Here is a 20,060-nt window from a genome sequence, read left to right on the forward strand (position 1 = left end):
TTCTTCCAGTGTCTTTGAGTTTATCATTAGTGACTATGCCAATTACCAAGTATGTCTATTCTAATTATAAATTCAGGCATTGAGGAAATAACCATGAGATGGGTCTGTGGGCCACCTAAGCCCAATGAATTGGCCTGGAGTTAAGACTCCATTTATCACTTGACTGCTCTAAGCTCCTGCTGTGAAAGTGGACCACCATGGCATTTTGGGTCCCCAGGAATGTGTCCATTTAGAGCCAATGTCTAGTGATCCCAGAAAGGCCTAGATGTTTCCTTTTCCCCGGTGCACAGACACCCTACTAAATGGCCATATATCCCTTCGGGGAAGGCTTGGGGGAAGATTTACAATTAATACTTGCAGCAGTGGTGCAGAGTCCTCCCTCCAGGAGACTCGGCGTCACTTTCAATCAAGGGGCTCTGAGTCTAGGATTGACTTGGGTCTGGCAAACTGGTGAGAGACTGTGACTCTTCACTGTGGCAAGTCAAGTTAGGATTTTGGCTATCAGACCTAGGGTTCTTCCTGTTGTATAGATCAAGCAAGAGAGAAACACTTCCAGAATGGTAGAGTAAGGACCTCTGAAAATCCACTCCTCCATAAAAATTAGAACCCTGGCACAATTGTCAAAATAAGCTTTTTCAGGACTCTGAAAATTAACCAAAGGTTAGCTACAATCCAGGGAGCATTTATTCAAGAAAAATAGCTGTATCCTAGTGACAGCACTGAACTTTGTGTAGCTTTAACTTGCCCTAGTCCCATTGTCCTCTCCCTAGGTCCACAGCAATGTTGGAAACTAAAAGCCTCACATCTAGAAGAGCTGTGGAAGAATGGGCTGGTAGCCACTGGAGGGGCACAACAAGTTTGAAGCTCTACTACAGCCCCATCCCCAGAGAAGTGTCACTATTTGACCTATCTGGTAGCTCTCTGAAAAGCTCTGTTCTCAGGGTTTGTCTCTATTTGACTCAGAACTCTCCCTGTGTTAACAGCTATATCCCTAGGGTATTTGTTGAAAACAATTAGTGGCAGTTGTTTAATATCACAGCTGCCTGAAGTGGCAATACCTGTTGGGGGTAACAAGAGGCTGAAAAAAATACTTGAAAGGAAAAAGTACAGAATGAGATATCCCTAGGACCTTGAAAAGCTCTGACATATTCCTGGGAAATCCTAAAAGGTCACAAGCATGTGTAGGGCTATGTGCATGCCCAGGAAAGACCTGAAGAGACCCAAAGCTCTCTGTGCAAGCAGGAAGTGAAGGTTAAAGGAGTATTGTGCACACACATGTAAAGCCCCACAGAAAAGGCTAGGAGGCTTATTTGTTGAAGGCACTTAGGGAAATCTCTGTCCAACCATTAGCTGACCACTAAGCTAACTAGGCAGAGACTTCAGTGGCTGGCCACACAACAAAGAACACATTCTTTACAGAATTAGTCTAGGAAAGTCACTAATCAAACAGCAGCAACAACAAAAACAGAGCCTGGGAATAGGTGAAATTTGATTTTCAGAGTTACCACATTATAATATTTAAGATATCAGTTTCAACAAAAAATTATGAGACATGCAAAGAAACAGGAAGGTATGGCTCATATAGAGGAAAAAAGCAGTCAAAAGAAACTCTCCCTGAGGAAGCCCAGACATTGAAGTTACTAGGCAAAGTCTTTAAATCAACTGTTAAAGTATATTCAAAGAACTAAAGGAAACCAAGTCTAAGAAATTGAAAGAAAGTATGAGAATGATGTCTCATTAAATAGAGAATAAGCAGATAGGAATTTTATGATGATATATTATGTAATATAATATATATTATTTAATATATTATAATATGATATATATGTAATATAAATAGTATAGTATATAATACACCATGGTGTATATGCTATATACTATATATGTACAATAAATGAGATGAAGGATTCACTAAAAGGGCTCAATAGTAGGTTTGACCTGGCAGAATAAAGAATCAGCAAACTTGAAGACAGGTCAAGTGAGATTATTCAGTCTGAGGAACAGAAAGAAAAAATGAATGAAGAAAAATGAGTAGTGCCCCAGAGACCTGTGGGACACCATCGAGTGCACTAACATACCCATAATGAGAGTCCCAGAAGGAGAGGAGAGAAAGGGGAAGAAAGAATATTTGACGAAATAATAGACAAAAGCTTCCCAAATTTGATTTTTTAAAAACATTAATTTACATATTCATGATGCTCAAAGTAGGATAAACTGAGATTCACATCTAAACACATCATAGTCAAACTGTCAAAAGACAGAGAATATTGAAAGCAGCAAGAGAAAAAGCAACTCATCATGTACAAGGGATCCTCAATAAGATTATCTGCTAACTTCTTACCAGAAACTATGGAGACCAGAAGGCAGTGGGATAACATTTGAAGTGCTAAAAGAACAAAACTATCAACCAAGAAAGCTATATTCAACAAAACTATCTTTGAAAAATAAAGGAGAAATTAAGACATTCTCAGATAAACAAAAATGGAGAATTTGTTCCTAGCAGAACTGCTCTACAAGAAATACAAGGAGAGTCCTTCAGGCTGAAATGAAAGGACTAGACAGTAACTCAAATCCACATGTAAAAATAAAGAACATTAATAAAGGAAACAATATAAGTACATAGAAAAGACAGTATAAATGTATTTTTTTATAATTTTTTCTTTTGTATGATTTAAAGACAACTGCAGAAAAGCAATAATTGTAAAACTGTTTGGGGGCTTATGTAAAGATGTAAGGGTGCTGGCCTGGTGGTGCAGTGGTTAAGTTTGCACTTTCTGCTTCAGCAGCCCAGGGTTCGCCAGTTTGGATCCTCGGTGTGGACCTACGCATCGCTTGTCAAGCTATGCTGTGGCAGGCGTTGCACATATAAAGTGGAGGAAGATGGGCATGGATGTTAGCTCAGGGCTAGTCTTCCTCAGTAAAAAAGAGCAGGATTGGTGGCAGATGTTAGCTCAGGGCTAATCTTCCTCAAAAAAAAAAAAAGATGTAACTTGTTAGACAATAATAGGACAAATGAAGAATGAAAGAACAGAGTATAGAGAAGCAAGGTTTTTATATACTGTTGAAATTAAGTTGTCATTAACATGAACTAGATTGTTTTAAGTAAAGGTGTTAATTCTAATCCCCAGGGGATCCACTAAGAATCTTGTAACCCAAAAGAATAGAGTAAAAGAAACAAAGGAACTAAATGGAATACTAAAAAATATTTAATGCAAAAGAAAGCAATAATGAAGGAATATGGGGAACAAAAAAGTTGACATACAGAGAACAAATTGCAAAATGACAGACGTAAATCCTATCTTATTAATTACATTCAATGTAAATGTACTAAACATTCCAGTCAAAATATTGGCAGAATGGATTAAAAAACAAAATCCCAACATGATCCAACTATACACTGTCTTTATAATCAAAGACATAAATAGGTTGAAAGTAAAAGCATAGAAAAAGGTATGCTATGCAAAAGTAACCATAAGAGAGTGGAGTGGCTATACTAATATCAGACAAAACAGAATTTAAGAAAAACTTGTTACTAGAGGCAAAAGACATTTTATAATGATAAAAAGGTCAATCCATCAGGAAAACATAATAGTTATAAACATATATGTACCTAAAACAGAGCCCCAAAATTCATGAAACAAAAACTGAGAGCTGAAGGGAGAATTAGACAATTTAACAGTAATAGTTGGAGACTTCAATACCCTACTTTCATTAATGGATAGAGTAACTAGACAGAAGATCAGCAAAGAAATAGATCAAGCAATACTGGAGTAGCTTGCTGTCTATTTCATTCCTAGGAACACCCACTGCCAAAGACCTCTGCAAACCAAGAAATCAGATTGCCTAGTGGTCCCTGCTGCCCTTTACAGTTGATATGTCCACCTTGTCTGGATCCCATCATACTCACTGAGATTAGGGAACACATCTCAATGATTGTATCCCCTACAGCCATACCTGGCCTACAAAAGAAAGTAACCAGGAGCTTTCCAAGGATGGAGGTGGGGGCCGGCCCGGTGGCGCAGCGCTTAAGTGCGTACATTCTGCTTCAGCAGCCCGGGTTTGCCGGTTCAGATCCTGGGTGCGGACATGGCACCACTTGGCACACCATGCTGTGGTAGGCGTCCCACATATAAAGTAGAGGAAGATGGGCACGGATGTTAGCTCAGGGCCAGTCTTCCTCAGCAAAAAGAGGAGGATTGGCAGCAGTTAGCTCAGGGCTAATCTTCCAAAAAAAAGGATGGAGGTGCTGCCTTCAATGCCCTAGCAAAGTAATTGTCTTCTGGGTCCTCTCACAGAATATGGTTGACAGGTTGCACAAGATAAACCCAGTCTATCATCCTAAGCCTTTGGATTCCTTCTTCTATGTAATGCCAGGAAAACTCTGGCATCTCAACTTCACTAACTGTAGGCCACCATCAAGTCCAAATTTCAGTCAACTAACCAAGTAACTGCTTAAAGATTTTATTTTTTTTCCCTTTTTCTCCCCAAAACCCCCCAGTACATAGTTGTGTACTTTTAGTTGTGAGTCCTTCCAGTTGTGGCATGTGGGACACCACCTCAGCATGGCTTGATGATCAGTGCCATGTCTGTGCCCAGGATTCAAACCAGGGAAACCCCGGGCTGCCAAAGCCGAGTGCGTGAACTTAACCACTCGGCCATGGGGCCGTCCCCCACCAAGTAACTTTTTAGAACCAACTTCAGGTACGTGAGCTAGCACATTAAATCTGGAATCTCTAGTAAATGCACCCATATCAATGAATTTGGCCCTATCTAGTGTTATATTTTACCCTCATTGGTCTAACACCCTTAGAATCCATTCTTACACACTCCCCAGGTTTCTGCCAACATATTAGCAATGTGTTGCAATTCTTTTGATATGTAAGCTATTTCCTCCTGGATCATCGTGTGTACCTGTAGCCCTGGAACATGCTGAAATTTGACCCTAGTTAAAGGTCTAGTGGCAACAGGGTAGTTGTCCTGGGTTTTGAATGAAATGAGTATCCCCTTTCAAGGCATTTGCCCCAGGTAAAGTTAACACAGGGTTTTCAGACAGAGGAAAGCTAGTCTCTTCAGATACAGGAAGGAAAGCTACTTCCATGGGCAAGGGAGTTTCAGAATGACTTGAGAGTTCAATATTGTCCACTTCATCTGAGTCCAAGTAGATAAACCATTCCAAATTTCTGGATCCTATTCTTTCCTGATCAATGCCCTAGTTTTCCCATGACAGATTTGATATGACTGAATTAAACTGTCATTATAATTCAACAACCTACACAATTAAATTTTGTGTTTGACTTTTACCAATATCAGCCCTGGGTCTACGTAAGAAAGAGCTTGTTTTAGGACTGTCTTGGAAGCATCGTGGTTCTCAGACTGTCACTGTGCTGGGAGTTAATAGACCTGAGCTTGTCATTTTCTCTCTGTGATCATTCAAGCGCACTGAAAAGAATCCATCCTACACCACATTCCTGGTTATCACTACTGCCATAGCAGTCGAGGGCAGCAGCCACTTGGCTTCCCAAGGCATGTGCTTCTGTTGGCACTTCACCACAGTCAGCTACAGGTGACAGCTTTAACTGTGATGCCACTGCACACTATGGATTACTAGCATCCCATTTCCCATTGGCAAAGAGCTCAGCACTGCTCAAGCCCAAGCGTGTGGCCAAACAAATTGCAAAATCCCATCTTTGCGGGTTTATCTCCTGGGACCACTCCCAGTACGAATTATTACATCAGTAAGGTCCAATCAGGAGACAGAAGCCACAATGGGAAAGTTTAACATAAATAATTATTAATAGGGGATTGGAATAATAGGGGATTAACTAATGAGAGCTAAATACAATTCTAAAGAACACAGAAGTAGCAGATATAATATAAGGTCAGCTACTATCTGTAGAGCTGAGATAGAGTGCCCAAGGAAGAGTCCTCTCCCGTCAGGGCAGAGATCCAGACTTCATTTGAAAGGGCATAGAGAGCAGTCGCTGATGTGCCTCACCAAGGGGCGTTCCTGGAAATCTGCTCTCTGGGTGTCAGGTGAAGCTGCTAGTCACTGCACACTGCTGGGACCAAGGCTGTAGGAAGTCTACTCTGCAGGAGCCCAGTGCTGGAGAGAGCTTTGCCAGTGCAGGCATGCTGTTAACAGGAGTCAAGGACTAGAGCGTGCATACTCAGTGAAAGCCCAGTGCTGGAGACAGCTGCACCAATACCGGAATCAATCACTGTAGCAAGACATGCCATTGCAGAAGTCAAACATTAGAGAAAGTGCACTGAATAAGCACAGTGCTGGGGGAAACCAGCCTGCTGCAGAAGTCAGTGCTGGAGAAAGCTTGCTCTGCAGAAGTGCAGTGCTAGAGAGAGCTGCATGAGGGTCAAGACTGTGAGTGTGCAAAAGGAGTACAAACATCAGGAGTCCACACACTGCAAAGGCAGCATGTGGTCTGGGGTTTGTGGTGTCCACATAGGGGTAGAGGGGGTGCGGCAAGGTGGTTGCAAGCTGGGAGGTGCGGGCTCCCGAAAGGATTCCTCACTCTGGACACGCATCTAAGGCAGAGGAGCACTGGATGTGCTCACATACGTGTGCTCCTGCAAAACTGCAGCAAGTGCGAGAAAAATGAAACCTCAACAGGACAAGAAGAGCAGCCCCTTCCTCTTTCAATGTCCCTCCAGCGCCCTCTACCGACAAAGTTTAACATCAAGCTCAGTGCAAGGAGAAATGCATAAATAATCCAGCCCATTATCTCAGAGCAGATTCTGGAGGGTGAATATGGAGCTGAAAGGCAATAAGTTGAAAACTGACATAATGGCAGAATCCCCACATAGGCTCTCTAACTCCACAGACTGCCGGCCAATATGGTAGGAAGGGCTAAGTGAAAGCCCCTGGAATTTCCTATCCCTACAAAGACAACAAACCAGTAAAATACCACATCCCTGGGAGAAGCACAGAGATTCGTGCCTCCGTCAAAGAACTGAAAGCAGCAGGAGTAATGAGACCTATCACATACCCATTTAACCCACTAGGTTGGCCTGTGCAGAAGTCAGATGGATCTTGGAGAATGACTGTGGACCTTCATGAACTTAATCAGGTGATGATTCCAATTGCACCTGCTGTCCTAGGTTTGTTATCTTTCCCAGAACAAATCAACATGGCCCCTGGGATTTGGTACGCAGCTATCGACCTGGCTTTTTCTCCATGCCAATATGCCGGGTCCACCAGAGTAGTTTCCTTATAGCTGGCAAGGCCACCATGTATCTTCAGGTTGCCTCAGGGCTATGTCAATTCTGCTCTGTCATAATATAGACTGCAGAGATCTTGATCATCTTAGCATTCCACAGAACATCACACGAGTCCACTATATTGATAACATTATTGGAACTGATGAGCAGGAAGTAACAAGTACTTTAATTGCCTTAGTAAGACATATGCAAACTAGAAAGTGGGAGATAAACCCCACAAAAGATTCCAGGGTCTGCTAACCCAGTGAAGTTTCTAAGGATTCAGTGGTCTAGAGTATGTAAAGATATCTCCTCCAAGGTGAAAGACAAGTTGCACCTCATGCAACCTACTCCCCTCAAAGGAACACGAGGCTTGGTAGGCCTGTTTGGTTTTGCAGGCAACATATCTCATCAGTAGAGTCACCTGTGAGGTGCCAGTTTTGAGAAGGGACCAGAGCAAGAGAAGGCTCTGCAGCAGGTTCAGGCTGCAATATGTACTGCCCTAAAACTTATGATCCAGCAGAGCCAGTGACATTCAAAATGTCCATGGCAAACAGGGATGCCATATGGAACCTCTGGGAAGCACCAATAGCAGAACCACAGCACAGACTCACGGGACTTTTATAAATGTAGGCCCTTTTCTACGGACAACTATTATACTTTTGAGAAACACCTTCTGGTTTGCTATTGGGACTTCATAGGGACTGAACACCTAACCAGGGGACATCAGGTAACCTTGAAACCTGAGCCTCTCATTATGAATGATGAACCATAAGGTTGGGTGTGCACAGTAGCAATCTGTCATCAATTGGAAATGGTATATAAGAGACCAGGCTTGGAGAGGTCCAGAGGGTATGAGCCATTTACTTAAGCAGATGGTTCCTGTTGCACTGTCTTCTCTCCCTCAGTCAATGCCTGTGACCTCCAGGGGTGTCCCTTATGCACAGTTGACTGAGGAAGAAACAACTCAAGCCTGGTTACAGATGAGTCTGTCTGATATGCTGTTATGACCTGACAGTGGACAGCTGTAGCACAGCCCCTCTTGGCTGAACCTGAAGGACAGTGGTGAAAAAAAAGCCTTGCAGTGGACAGAACTTCAAACAGTGCATTTGGTTGTTCACTGTCTGGCATGAGGAATGGCCAGAAGCACACACCTGTACTAATTCATGGGCAGTTGCTGATTGTTTGGCTGGATGGTCAGGGACTTGGAAGGAACAGGATTGGAAGATTGGTGACAAGGAACTTTGAACTTTTGTAACCTTTTTTAAAAAATAATTTTACTTCAATTTGGAATCATTTCATCCAGGAGCCCAGCTTGGTTTCTGAGTTCCTTTAGATGGGCCGTTAGCTTTTCTTTAACTATTCCTGATTTTATTGGCTCTTAGCAGTCAGAACAGGATATTACATTCTCACAAATAGAGGCAAGAGGTATAGGCATCAGTTTCCTCTTAGTGGCCCATGCATTTGTCTGCTTGGGCTGCCATGACAAAATGCCAGAGACTGGGAGCTGAAACAGAAATTTATTTTCTCATGGTTCCAGAGGTTAGAAGTCCAATCTCCTCTTCTTAGAAGGACACCACTCATATTGGATTAAGGCCCACCGTAATGACCCTATTTTAACTTAATTACCTCTTTAAAGACCCTAGTTCCAAATACAGTCCCATTCTGAGGAACTAGAGGTTAGGACTTCAGCATATGAAATTTTGGGGGGAGAGGGAGGAGACACAATTCAGCCCTTAATAGCCAATATTAAACAAATTTGAAGGCCATTATCCTACTGCTAAGACACTAAGAGGAAGCCTCACCTATGGGTTCAAGTGCAGGCAGCAGTCTTCCCAAGTCAGTGTGCCTGTGCAGCTCCTGTCCAGGTCCTCAAAGGTGAGCGCAGTAGGTAGGCTCTTCCAGGGCTGCATGTTGGGAGAGGAGGGGGGAACCCATTATTTTTACTCCTCTTCTTGAGCTCTGGGCCATGTTACTAAATCAGAATTAATGATTTATCCATCCACGGTCACTGGCAGCACTGGACAATGACGATCCTCCCTTTGTAAAACTTGGGATGTGGAAGAGTAGAGCAGAACCCAAGTTCTAGCCGGCACGTGCACTCTCAAGGGGAAACGCAGAGGAAGGAACTAGTATATGGATACATCATTTCTCCTTCCTAAGTCAGTCAGGAGGTGGGGAAAGGCAGGAGTGTATACCAGGAGTCCTCCCTCTGCATGAAGGGAAACATCAGGAGTAGGGAAGATGTGTTCTCCCCACCAACATTATGCAAGAGGGATGTTGTAGCCATTTCCTAAAGGGATTCCCATGTTCTCTCCAGCTGAGCGATTTCATGAAACCAAGTGTATTAGTTTTCTATTGCTGCATAACAACTGCAAACTTAGCTTAAAACAACAGCCACTTACTATCTCACAGCTCTGTAGGTCAGATCCTGTGGGCTTGGCTGTTCTCAGCTTAGGGTCTCATAAAACCAAAGTCAAGGTGTTGGCTGGGCTGGGCTCTTATGTAGAAGCTCTGGGGAAGAATCCACTTCCAAGCGAATTCAGGTTGTTGGCCCAATTCAGTGCCTTGCAGTGCAGGACGTTGTTCAATGTTTTCTTGCTGGCTGTTAGCTGGGGGCAGCTCTTTAGAGGCCACTGCATTCCTCATCACGTGTCTCCCTTCGTCTTCAAGCCAGCAGTGGCTCAAATCCCTGTCATGCTTCAAATCTCTGACTTTTTCTCCTGCTACCAGCTGGAGAAAACTCTGCTTTTAAATGGCCAACTGATGGGGTGATAATCTCGGTATCTTAACATCAGTTGACTTGGAACTTTAATTACATCTGCAGAATCCCTTCACAGCAGTTTCTAGATTAATGTTTGACTGAATAACCAGAGGACAGGCATTTTAGGAGGTTATCTTTAGAATTCCACCTACGATACAAGGAATCCCCATCTTTGCCCCAGACCTTAAGAGAGGCAAAATCCCTCTCTGCCACAGATTTCTTAGATCCTAGCTGGGCACAGAAGACAAGAAAGTGTGGTACATGCTGTCTTCCTCTGGAGAGACCGCAGTCAAATCCTCAGCTGGTTCATAAATTCTTAGCAACTTCGTGTGATTTAGAAAAAGGTGACCTTTCCTTAAAGAACTTACTGCCATCTGTTGGAAATTTGCTGTAATAACTATAAAGATCTCTACCAGGAAGTGAAGGGCACCTCCAAGAGTTGTGCAGTGCATTACCCAGTGGGATCACATACACCCTCGCATTCCAACCATTGTCCCATGCTAAGTGTCTTCTCTGGAGACATTTTTTCCCAGAACCCTTCTTTCTGACATTCTTCATTGGTTTATTTTTATCTGTTGATGATTTGGGGGAAATGTGACATAAAGTGGCCATTATTTGGCCTGAATAGGGTGATGAATTAATACTCAGAAAAAAAAACATGTTTGCCATTGGTCTGATCTAATCTGTTTGTTTATATCCATAAGCAATTATCCAAGATCTTACAAGGAGCAAACCCCAAAGTAAGAGCAATATTAAGGTAATAATAGTAGCCACTGATGTTACTCAGTGTCTGTATCTATGTACATGTACAGATATAGATCATATATATATAATACACACACAAACACTCACATATATACATAATCTCACTTAATCCTCACAGGAATCCTGTCAAGTAGGGATTATTATCCCTCTAGATAGACAAGAAAACTGAGGCCCAGTGATGTTATATTACTTGTCCAAGGTCATGGATACAAAGAAGCTGAGTTAGGACTCAAACCTATACCATCTGATCTGAAGCCTACACTCCTAACCACTTATGTAGAGATTAGTTGAGTTCCTGTGCCTTCACTTGACACCTTTGCTGTCTGCCTCACTGTGGCCCAACCTGGGACAGAGAAGAGGCCAGGCCTGGAATGTCTTAGTTCGTCTTAGTTCTATTCATGGAAATGGACTGAAGGGAAAAGTGTGGTAGGGAGTTCTTTGTGGCTAAAAGAGAATGGCCACTGGGCTTGGAGGAAAAACGGTAGGCCCTGCCTTGTTCACCATGGTATCTCCAGTGCCTGGCGCCTTGCTGGTGCAGTTAGATGGCGGAATGACTACCTGGTCAGCCAGGCAGCCAGCATGCCTATGAGAGCTCCTCTCTGTGCTCTGCGTCTCTGATGTCTGCTCCTGCTACCATCCCCTTCCCTTTCCAATAAATTAGCTCATCTGAACTGGATTTGAGAGCGTCCTGTGCTGCGGGCGCTGTGCCAAGTGTTTTACTTGCATCTTCTCCTTTACAATGAAGTAAGAATCTACCTATTGATTATTTCATATTTGAGAGGCTTCTGGGCTGGAGGAAAATATCCACTACCTTCTATACTTTGTTAAGTGTTCAACTATTAGACTCTATTTAACAAAAAAGCAAAAATGGAAAGCCATTTTTTTTCCCATAGGGGATTTAGGCTTTGATTACAGATTTAACTGATTAAATTATCTTAAATAATTTAAACTGCAAATACAAATTCACTACAGCTGATTCTTTTGACTACTCATATGCTTTAAGCATACACAAATAGCTTAGTTACAGAATTTATTAAAACCCTGCCATCAAAACTGGTTATAAAAGTGCTAAAACCATGGAAGTAACTTTTTCTTATCCTTATTCCCCCACCTTCCTGAGGTTCCAATTTTTACACCTTTCTAGGGTTTCAGTAATTCTACCAGTTATTATTTTTATACCTTCCTAGAGCTTTTGTAATCCTACTAGACCCAAAAGAGAAAGGATACTGTCTCAGAGTAAGCTGAGGTTGCGGGTTCTGGCCAGAGACATGGGATCAGGTTGCACCATTCTAAGTATTCAAACCTGAGCTGCTGATCATTAGTCCTGGCACCTTTTTATGGGCAAGTTTTTCTTGTTTTCCTTCTGGGGCTTTTAAGTCTCTTCCTTTCTTTTGTATGCTTTTTTTTTTTTTCTGCTTTTTCTCCCCAAATCCCACCAGTACATAGTTGTATATTTTAGTTGTGGGTCCTACTAGTTGTGGCATGTGGGACACTGCCTCAGCATGGCCTGATGAGAGGTGCCATGTCCGCGCCCAGGATCCGAACCAGGGAAACCCTGGGCAGCCGAATACAAAAGTAAATATAATAGTAAATGGAATCTCCATGAACCGATCATTTAGCTTTAACAATGTCAACTCATGGCCACTGACTCTCCTCCCTTATTATTTTGAAGAAATTCCCAGATGATAGGATTTTATCTGTAATTATTTCAGTATGATTCTCTAAAAGATAAAGATTTAAAACACGGTGCCATTATCAAAACTAAAAATTTTTTATAATCATCCCTTAATATCTAATATCCAGTGTATTCCAATTTTCAATTTGAATAAATGTCCCATAAATGCCAACTAAATTTTTTTTCAGTTTGTGTGAATTGGAATCCAAATAAGATCCATACATATAACTGATTTTCATAAAAGTGTTAATTTTTGAACCTTGGTGTCTTTCTCAGAGATGCTACATTCAGGTTTTTAGAAACAGAATAGGCTGTTAATACCTGAGCAGTGTCCTTTCATTAAGATATATTGATCTGGTAATATATATTGATCTGGTAATAGTGCTATTAGTAGCACTATTAAAACCTACCTCTGGGCTGGCCCGATGGCACAGCAGTTAAGTTCACACGTTCCACTTCTCGGTGGCCCAGGGTTCGCTGGTACAGATCCCAGGTGTGGACATGGCACCGCTTGGCAAGCCATGCTGTGGCAGGTGTCCCACATATAAAGTAGAGGAAGATGGGCACGGATGTTAGCTCGGGGCCAGTCTTCCTCAGCAAAAAGAGGAGGGCTGGCAGTAGTTAGCTCAGGGCTAATCTTCCTAAAAAAAATTAAATAAATAAAAATAAAAATAAAACCTACCTCTTCCATTATTAACTTATAATTGGTAAGGTCACCAAAGTTGCAGACATATCCTTCCCAGCTCTTCCTCTGACAGTCTGACAGAGGATCTCAAACCTGGCTGAACATTAGAATCTGGGGATCTTTGTTTCCCCCCAGGTGTGGTAAAATACACATAAAATTTACCACATTAACCTTTTTTTTCCAATTATTTTATTGAGGTCATAATGATTTATAACATTGCGTAATTTCAGGTGTACATTATTATTGGTCAGTTTCTGTATAGACTGCATTGTGCTCACCATCAATAGTCTAATTTTTATCCGTCACTATATATATGTGTCCCTTTTGCCCACCCCTAGACCCCCTTCCCCTCTGGTAACCACTAATCTGTTCTCTTTATCCACGTGTTCATTTATCTTCTACATATAAGTGAAATCATATGGTGTTTGTTTCTCTGTCTGGCTTATTTTACTTAAGATAATACCCTCAAGCTCCATCCATGTTGTTGCAAATGGGATGATTTTGTCTTTTTTATGGCTGAGTAGTATTCCATTTTAAGTTATGCCACATCTTTTTTATCTACTCATCAGTTCATGGGCACTTGGGTTGCTTCCACATCTTGGTATTGTGAATAATGCTGCAGTGAACATAAGGGTGCGTAAATCTCTTTGAATTGTTGATTTTAAGTTCTCTGGATAAATATCCAGCTGTGGGATAGCTGGGTTATATGGTATTTCTATTTTTAATTTTTTGAGAAATCTCCATACTGTTTTCCATAGTGGCTGCACCAGTTTGTATTCCCACCAGCAGTGTATGAGGGTTCCCTTTTCTCCACATCTCTCCAACATTTGTTATTTTTTGTCTTGGTAATTATGGCCATTCTAACAGGTATAAGGTGATATCTTAGTGTAGTTTTCATTTGCATTTTCCTAATAATTAGTCATGTTGAAAATCTTTTCATGCGCCTGTTTGCCATCTATATAGCTTCTTTGGAAAAATGTCTGTTCATATCCTCTGCCCATTTTTGATCAAGTTGTTTGTTTTTTTGTTGTTGAGTTGTATGAATTCTTTATATATTTTCAGAAATTAACCCCTTGTCAGATATATGATTTGCCGATATTTTCTCCCAGTTGGTGGGTTGTCTCTTCATTTTGTTCATGGTTTCCTTTGCCTTGCAGAAGCTCTTCAGTTTGATGTAGTCCCATTTGTTTATTTTCCTTTTGTTTCCCATGCCTGAGTAAACATGGTATTTGAAAAGATGCTGTTAAGACCGATGCCAACCGTGCTAACCATTTTTAAGCATACAGTTCAGTCCCATTAAGTACAACATTCACATTGTTGTGCAACCATCAGCACCATCCATCTTCAGAACTCTTCTCATCCTGCAAAACTTAAACTCTGTATAAACAGTAACTCCCATTTCCCCCTCCCCTCAGCCACTTGCAACCACCATTCCACTTTTTGTCTCTATGAATTTGACTACTCTAGGTACCTCATATAAGTGGAATCATATGGTACTTGTAGTTTTGTGCCTGGCTTATTTAACTTAACTTAATGTCCTTAGGGTTCATCCATGTTGTAGCATGTGTCAGAATTTCCTTCCTTTTTCAGGCTGGATATTGTTTCATTGTATGTATATGCCACATTTTGTTTATCCATTCATCCGTCAGTGGACACTTGGGTTGCTTCGATCCCTTGACTATTGTGAATAATGCTGCTATGAACATGGGTGTTCAAATATTTTTTTTTGAGCCTCTGCTTTCAATTCTTTTGGATAGAATTGCTAGATCTTTTTTGAGGGCCTGCCATACTGTTTTCCATAGCAGCTGCACCATTTTACATTGCCACCAATGTGCATAAGGGCTTCAATTTCTCCATATCCTTACAAACATTTGTTATTTTCTTTCTTTCTTTCTTTCTCTCCCTCTCCCTCTCTCTCTTTTTATAGTAGCTATCCTGATGAGCATGAGGTGGTATCTCACTGTAGTTTCAATTTGCATTTCCCTAATGATTAATGATGTTAAGCATCTTTTCATGTGCTTGTTGGCCACTTGTGTATGTTCTTTGGAGAAATGTCTATTCAAGTTCTTTGTTCATTTTTCAATTGGGTTGTTTGTATTATTGTTGTGAAGTTGTAGGAGTTCTTTATATATTCTGAATATTAATCCCTTATCATAGAATCTGGAGATCTTTTGTGATGAGACCTGTAAATCAGTATTTTTTAAAGCGCCTCAGGTTGAGAACTGTTTTCTTAGGAGATGAGGAAGTAAGTATAAGTTAGTTCTCATCAAGACAAATGGAAAATTCCTCATCTTGGAACAGTATTGAAATCTTCTACTTGGTTACACTATGTGTTCATGAGTGCTGTCCAGTCATGGTAATTCTGCATTTCCCAGAGTCACTGGACTGACTCACAGTTTCCTGGGTCTGTGCTTTCCTCTTTGCACAGACAGAAACAAGTTCCTATTTATACCTTATAAACAGAGGAAAAGAAGAGACAAAATATCCATATATTAACACTCTCCTACTTATAAAAATCAGCAAAATATGTCTCATCACCTTTCTTAGATAATATAACTACCTTTTTGAAGCCTTTATATTAACTTTCTACTCTTGAGTAGCTTATGGACCCAGCCTTTCCCAGACATTTCACTTAAGCATAATGATTACTAAATATTTTACGGTGCTCCAACTGTTACAGCTTGGATAGTGGTAGTCCATTTAATTAGCGTTTGTCCTTGTAACATTACCCCTGACGTCCTTGAAAATATCCTTGCTATCTAGCATCAATAGGATACTTGTAGATCCGTCCTGATTTTTCTTGTCTCCAGAAATGAAACAGCTACCCTCCAAGAACTCCTGGTTGTTTTAATGGTAAATAATATAAGACACCAGCACCTAGGCATTAGGGATATACATGACAATTAGTAGGAGGGCACTGGACCTCACTTGGTAGTGAGAGAGTTGGAAAACATTTCTTTAAGGTACAGTTTTATATTGATCTTTCTAATTTAATATATCACTGCTGTGCCCTGCTTTCCTAGGTCTGTGGATCCCCTGACCACAGGGACAATCCTTTGAGGCTGCCCTTACCATTATCCCCACCTTATAGCTGAAAAAATTGAGACTGCAAGAAATTACGTAACTTACCTAAAATCACATTGCAAGTAAGTGTAGAGCTGCCCAGCTCTGCCCAATTTATTTCAGAAACTGAGTTCCTATGGGTTTCCTTGCAAGGCCCCGCCCCAACCTCTGCCTGCTCTCAGAAACACAGAACTTTGTCGTTTGTAGACTTTCCACCAAGTTTCCCCTGTTACTGAAAGTTCAGTCTCTGATCGCGATGCCAATCCAAATAACGAGAACAGAGTCTTGGGGAAAAAAGGGAAAGGTTTTACTTTGCCAGGCAGAGGGAGCAAAGCAAAGGGCCAGTGCCCCAAAAGTTGTTTGCTCCCCATTAAGAAACAGGTAGGGGTTTTTATTTGGGGTTTTGGGTAGCGGAGGGGGGCTGTGGCCTTCTTGGTCAGCGTTTTCCCATCAGCCTGTTCCTGGGGCTGCTTCCAGCGGAGGAGACAAAGGATTTGTCAGATGAGTGTCCTTGGCTGTTTATCTCCATGATGGAGGTAGACTCTGACGTCAGGAAGCCACGGAGTTGGGCCTGGGAAGCTTCGGTTTCTTGATATTCTCCGGACATTAGTTTCTCTGTAAAAGAGCTTCAAGGTCCTGTGATTAGCCACAACTTTAGTGGGAGCCCAGCGTGAGGTTGTCTGGGCTTGAACAATTTGTAACTGCTATTTGGCTCTATAGCTCAGGGAGTCAGAGGTTAAAGAAACAAGCATTTACATATCAGTGTACTAAAGAACCAGGAAACTGGAAATGAGCGCTTTTATTTTTAACCCATATGTGCTGGGTTCACTGTAGGGGAACCAATGTCAGGGCTGATGTTAACTAAGAGCCGGTAACACCCCGTTTAGGACTTCCAGCGCAGGGTCTTCCTAGTCTTGGGTGGGGTAAGGAGAAACTATCCAGATTCTTCTTTTCTCCCTGCAGGATTCGGGAGTGAGGATGACAAGGAGAGCCTTCCAGGAGAAAGGCCTGAAAACAGAGCCCCTCAGGAGGCTCCTTCCCAGGAGGGGCCTCCGGACAAATGCCCGGCCCAGTTCCGCCGTGCTGCCAGACGCCAGAGCTCCCGGGGGAGGAAGCAAGGCCCTGAGGGCACCCAGGACGATACCCCAGGGGAAGGGGAGGTGAGCTGGCTCCCCAGGCAAGGCGAGGCCCTTAGCCTCCGACGGCTGCCCCGAGATCCAGCCACCCACCTGTGCCCCGAGGCGGGAAAGAGCTTCCCAGCTCAACAGCCACCAAGGGAACATGGGGGGAGGGGGGCGACAAGCGGCCCTAGCCTGCCCTGAACCCAAGGTCACAGCACCCATCTTGCTCGTGCCCGGCTCTCGCACAGGGAGTCGGCCCACCAGCACCCCAAGTGTGGGAAGGCCTTCTGGCACAACTCAGACCCCACCCAGCACCTGAGGACGCATCGCAGCCAGAGGACCTGCCTGCGCCTGAGTGCGGGGTTGGTGCCGGGACACCTCCTCCCGCACCAGCGCTCCCAGCGGCCCAGGTGTACGCGCGGTGCGCCGGCGCCTCCATCCCCGCAGCGGGGCAGCACCTCACCGACCGCCCAGCTGCCCCCCGGCCTCCAGCCGCCGGCCACACCTGGAGAGGCCCCCGCACGCAGGAGACGCTGCGTGGCGCCGCCCTCCCCCCACCCGCTGCCTCCCACCTGCCCAGAACGCCCACGGATGCCAGGACTGTGAATCGGTTACCTCGGTCGCCAGAGGACGTGAGGCAAGAGCTTCCACCAGGTGCCAACCTCGCCGGTCCCCTGGGAACCACGTGGGCGAGGGGCCTTTCCGCCCAGGCACCCCCTCAACGCCTCGCGCCGCTGGACCTGCATGGGACAGGGAAGGCGGCCTGGGCCAGCGGGTAGACCCCAAGGCTTCTGGTGCAGCCCTGAACCAGCCCAAGAAGACCTGGAAAATCCCCACCTGGAGAAGGCCAAGGGCGAATGAGCCCTCTGAGTGGTTCCAAGGGCTTTCACCAAGCTCTTACTTGCCGACTCCACTGCTGGGCCTTTCAAACTACGAAATAGTAACATCTCCCATTTATTGAGGGCTTACTCTGTGCCAGGCTTTGTGATTTATGGGAATTATCTCATTTAATCCTCAGAATATCCCTGTGATATTGGTGTTCTCATTATCAGCATTTTACAGATGGAGAAACTAAGTCTCAGAGAGGTTAAGGGACCTGCCCAAAGTCATACAGCCAGCATTCAGACCCAGGTCTGCGGGCCTGACTCCACAGCCCACCCTGCTGCACTGCTCCTCCTGCTGGTACACGAGTTAAGGGTACAGGTTTGACAGGGCATCCATTTATGGAGCATCCATTTTTCTTGTGGTAATTATACAAACACTTTTTATACTAAAGTGAGCAAATCCTCCCTGGAATTAACATTTGCACCACTGATTGAGATGAAACTTGAGATGTCATAGAAATTTCATGTTAAGGCCAGTGCTTCAGGCTCAGCCCATGGATCCCTGAAGTGACCTCTCCTCATACCTCTGCCTTTAGAGAGATGTTGGCAAAGGGTTCTCTGCTCCACGACCAGCAGCTGTGTGGTGCCTTCCTGGAGACCAAGGAAGAGACCCCTGCGTTGCTTGCCATCCCACTGGGTGCCTTAGGAAGTTCATCCAGTTCCTCTGGGTTAAGGTTTCCAAATTCCCAACAGATAATTAATCTTCAGGATTTGGGACTGAAAAGTAGGAATTCTTAGCAGTTTCTGAAATCATGTTATTCTGTATTTTTCATAACTTTCTGTTTTTTGTTAATAAATAAGAAATACACATTTAGTAGTAATTACAAAAAATTGTAGGCTATAGCAAATATTCAAAAACCAGAAAATACCAGAGAACATTTTGGGTAGTATTCAGATGACAAAACATTTAAATCTTCCGCGAGATTAACTGCCCTACACAGAATAATGTGTTGAAATTGCCAATTTAAGCACTTGTTTCCAAAACTTGTTATTTCTTAGAACATCATTCATAGGATTTGTATAAAATATATGATACATGTAAACAGATTAATGTTTGTGTTATTTGCGAGAATGACTTACTGTTAACAACAGACAGGGCCACAAATACACTTTTAATATGGCAATAGCTACAAAAAAGACTGATTAGATTGTGACCACTTCTCTCCTATGTGCTCCTGTCTCAAGTTCCAGAAATGTCTACCTTAACCATGGACTCCATGTGTTGGCGTTTCCTTCTCTCGCTTTCTACTTGACGTCAGTGGATTCCTTCAAATCAGGAATGCCTCAATGTTTATTGTTAAGCATTAATTCTCACTGGAGAATTATAATACTTTTTCCTATTTTCCCAGTTTCTTGACTCATTGTTCTTGAGATTCAGAAAAAAATATCCCAAAAAATGTCAGGAAGGACTTCCCGCATAGAAATACTGTTCTGGCCTGAGCTGGATCGGCAAGGCACGTCTGCTGCAGAAATAATTACCTAGTATATCGTCAAGCCCAGTCACTGAAGCTTGATGGTTTCAGGGGCCTCAGAGCCAGAATATCCAGTTATGGAGCCCAGCTCTGCCAGTTTCTGGTTGTGAGACCTTGAGTAAGTCACTTTACCTCTCTGAGCTTCAATTTAATGGGTAGGATGATACCTAGGAAATAATATACTTGCTTTGTGAGCCATACTGTGGAAGGGTTTAAAGTATGGCTTTGGAGTGAGTCTGAGGTTTGAATCCATTACTTACTACCTCTTTGATTTGGGGCAAGTTCTAACTACTCTGAGCCCCATTTTTCTCTTCTGTAAAATGGGAAAACTGATTGAGCCCATTTCATAGGGTTTTGATGAGTTTAAATGAGATCACGTGAAAATGCTTACTGCAGAGCATGGTACATTGTAAATGCTT

The 20,060-nt window shown here is 42.9% G+C and overlaps 1 protein-coding gene and 1 long non-coding RNA gene across 2 annotated transcripts in view; one reads left to right on the forward strand and one right to left on the reverse strand.

Moving 5' to 3' along the window:
* BCL7C (BAF chromatin remodeling complex subunit BCL7C) overlaps positions 1-19,217 on the forward strand; it is a 38,991-nt gene extending 19,774 nt beyond the window's left edge. The window contains exon 6 of the mRNA XM_044746350.2: positions 17,128-19,217. Coding sequence (XP_044602285.1) covers positions 17,128-17,328 — 201 coding nt within the window. The 3' untranslated portion in view covers positions 17,329-19,217. The remainder of the gene's footprint in view (positions 1-17,127) is intronic.
* Positions 9,018-16,328, reverse strand: LOC139040183 (uncharacterized). Its single transcript, XR_011494188.1, has 3 exons — positions 16,231-16,328; positions 12,827-13,057; positions 9,018-9,119 (listed from the first exon to the last, which is right to left on the reverse strand). It is a non-coding gene; the product is annotated as an uncharacterized lncRNA (long non-coding RNA).
* Positions 19,218-20,060: the final 843 nt, after the last annotated feature.

Source organism: Equus asinus, chromosome 14 (genome assembly GCF_041296235.1).
Source record: "Equus asinus isolate D_3611 breed Donkey chromosome 14, EquAss-T2T_v2, whole genome shotgun sequence".
Taxonomy (NCBI): domain Eukaryota; kingdom Metazoa; phylum Chordata; class Mammalia; order Perissodactyla; family Equidae; genus Equus; species Equus asinus.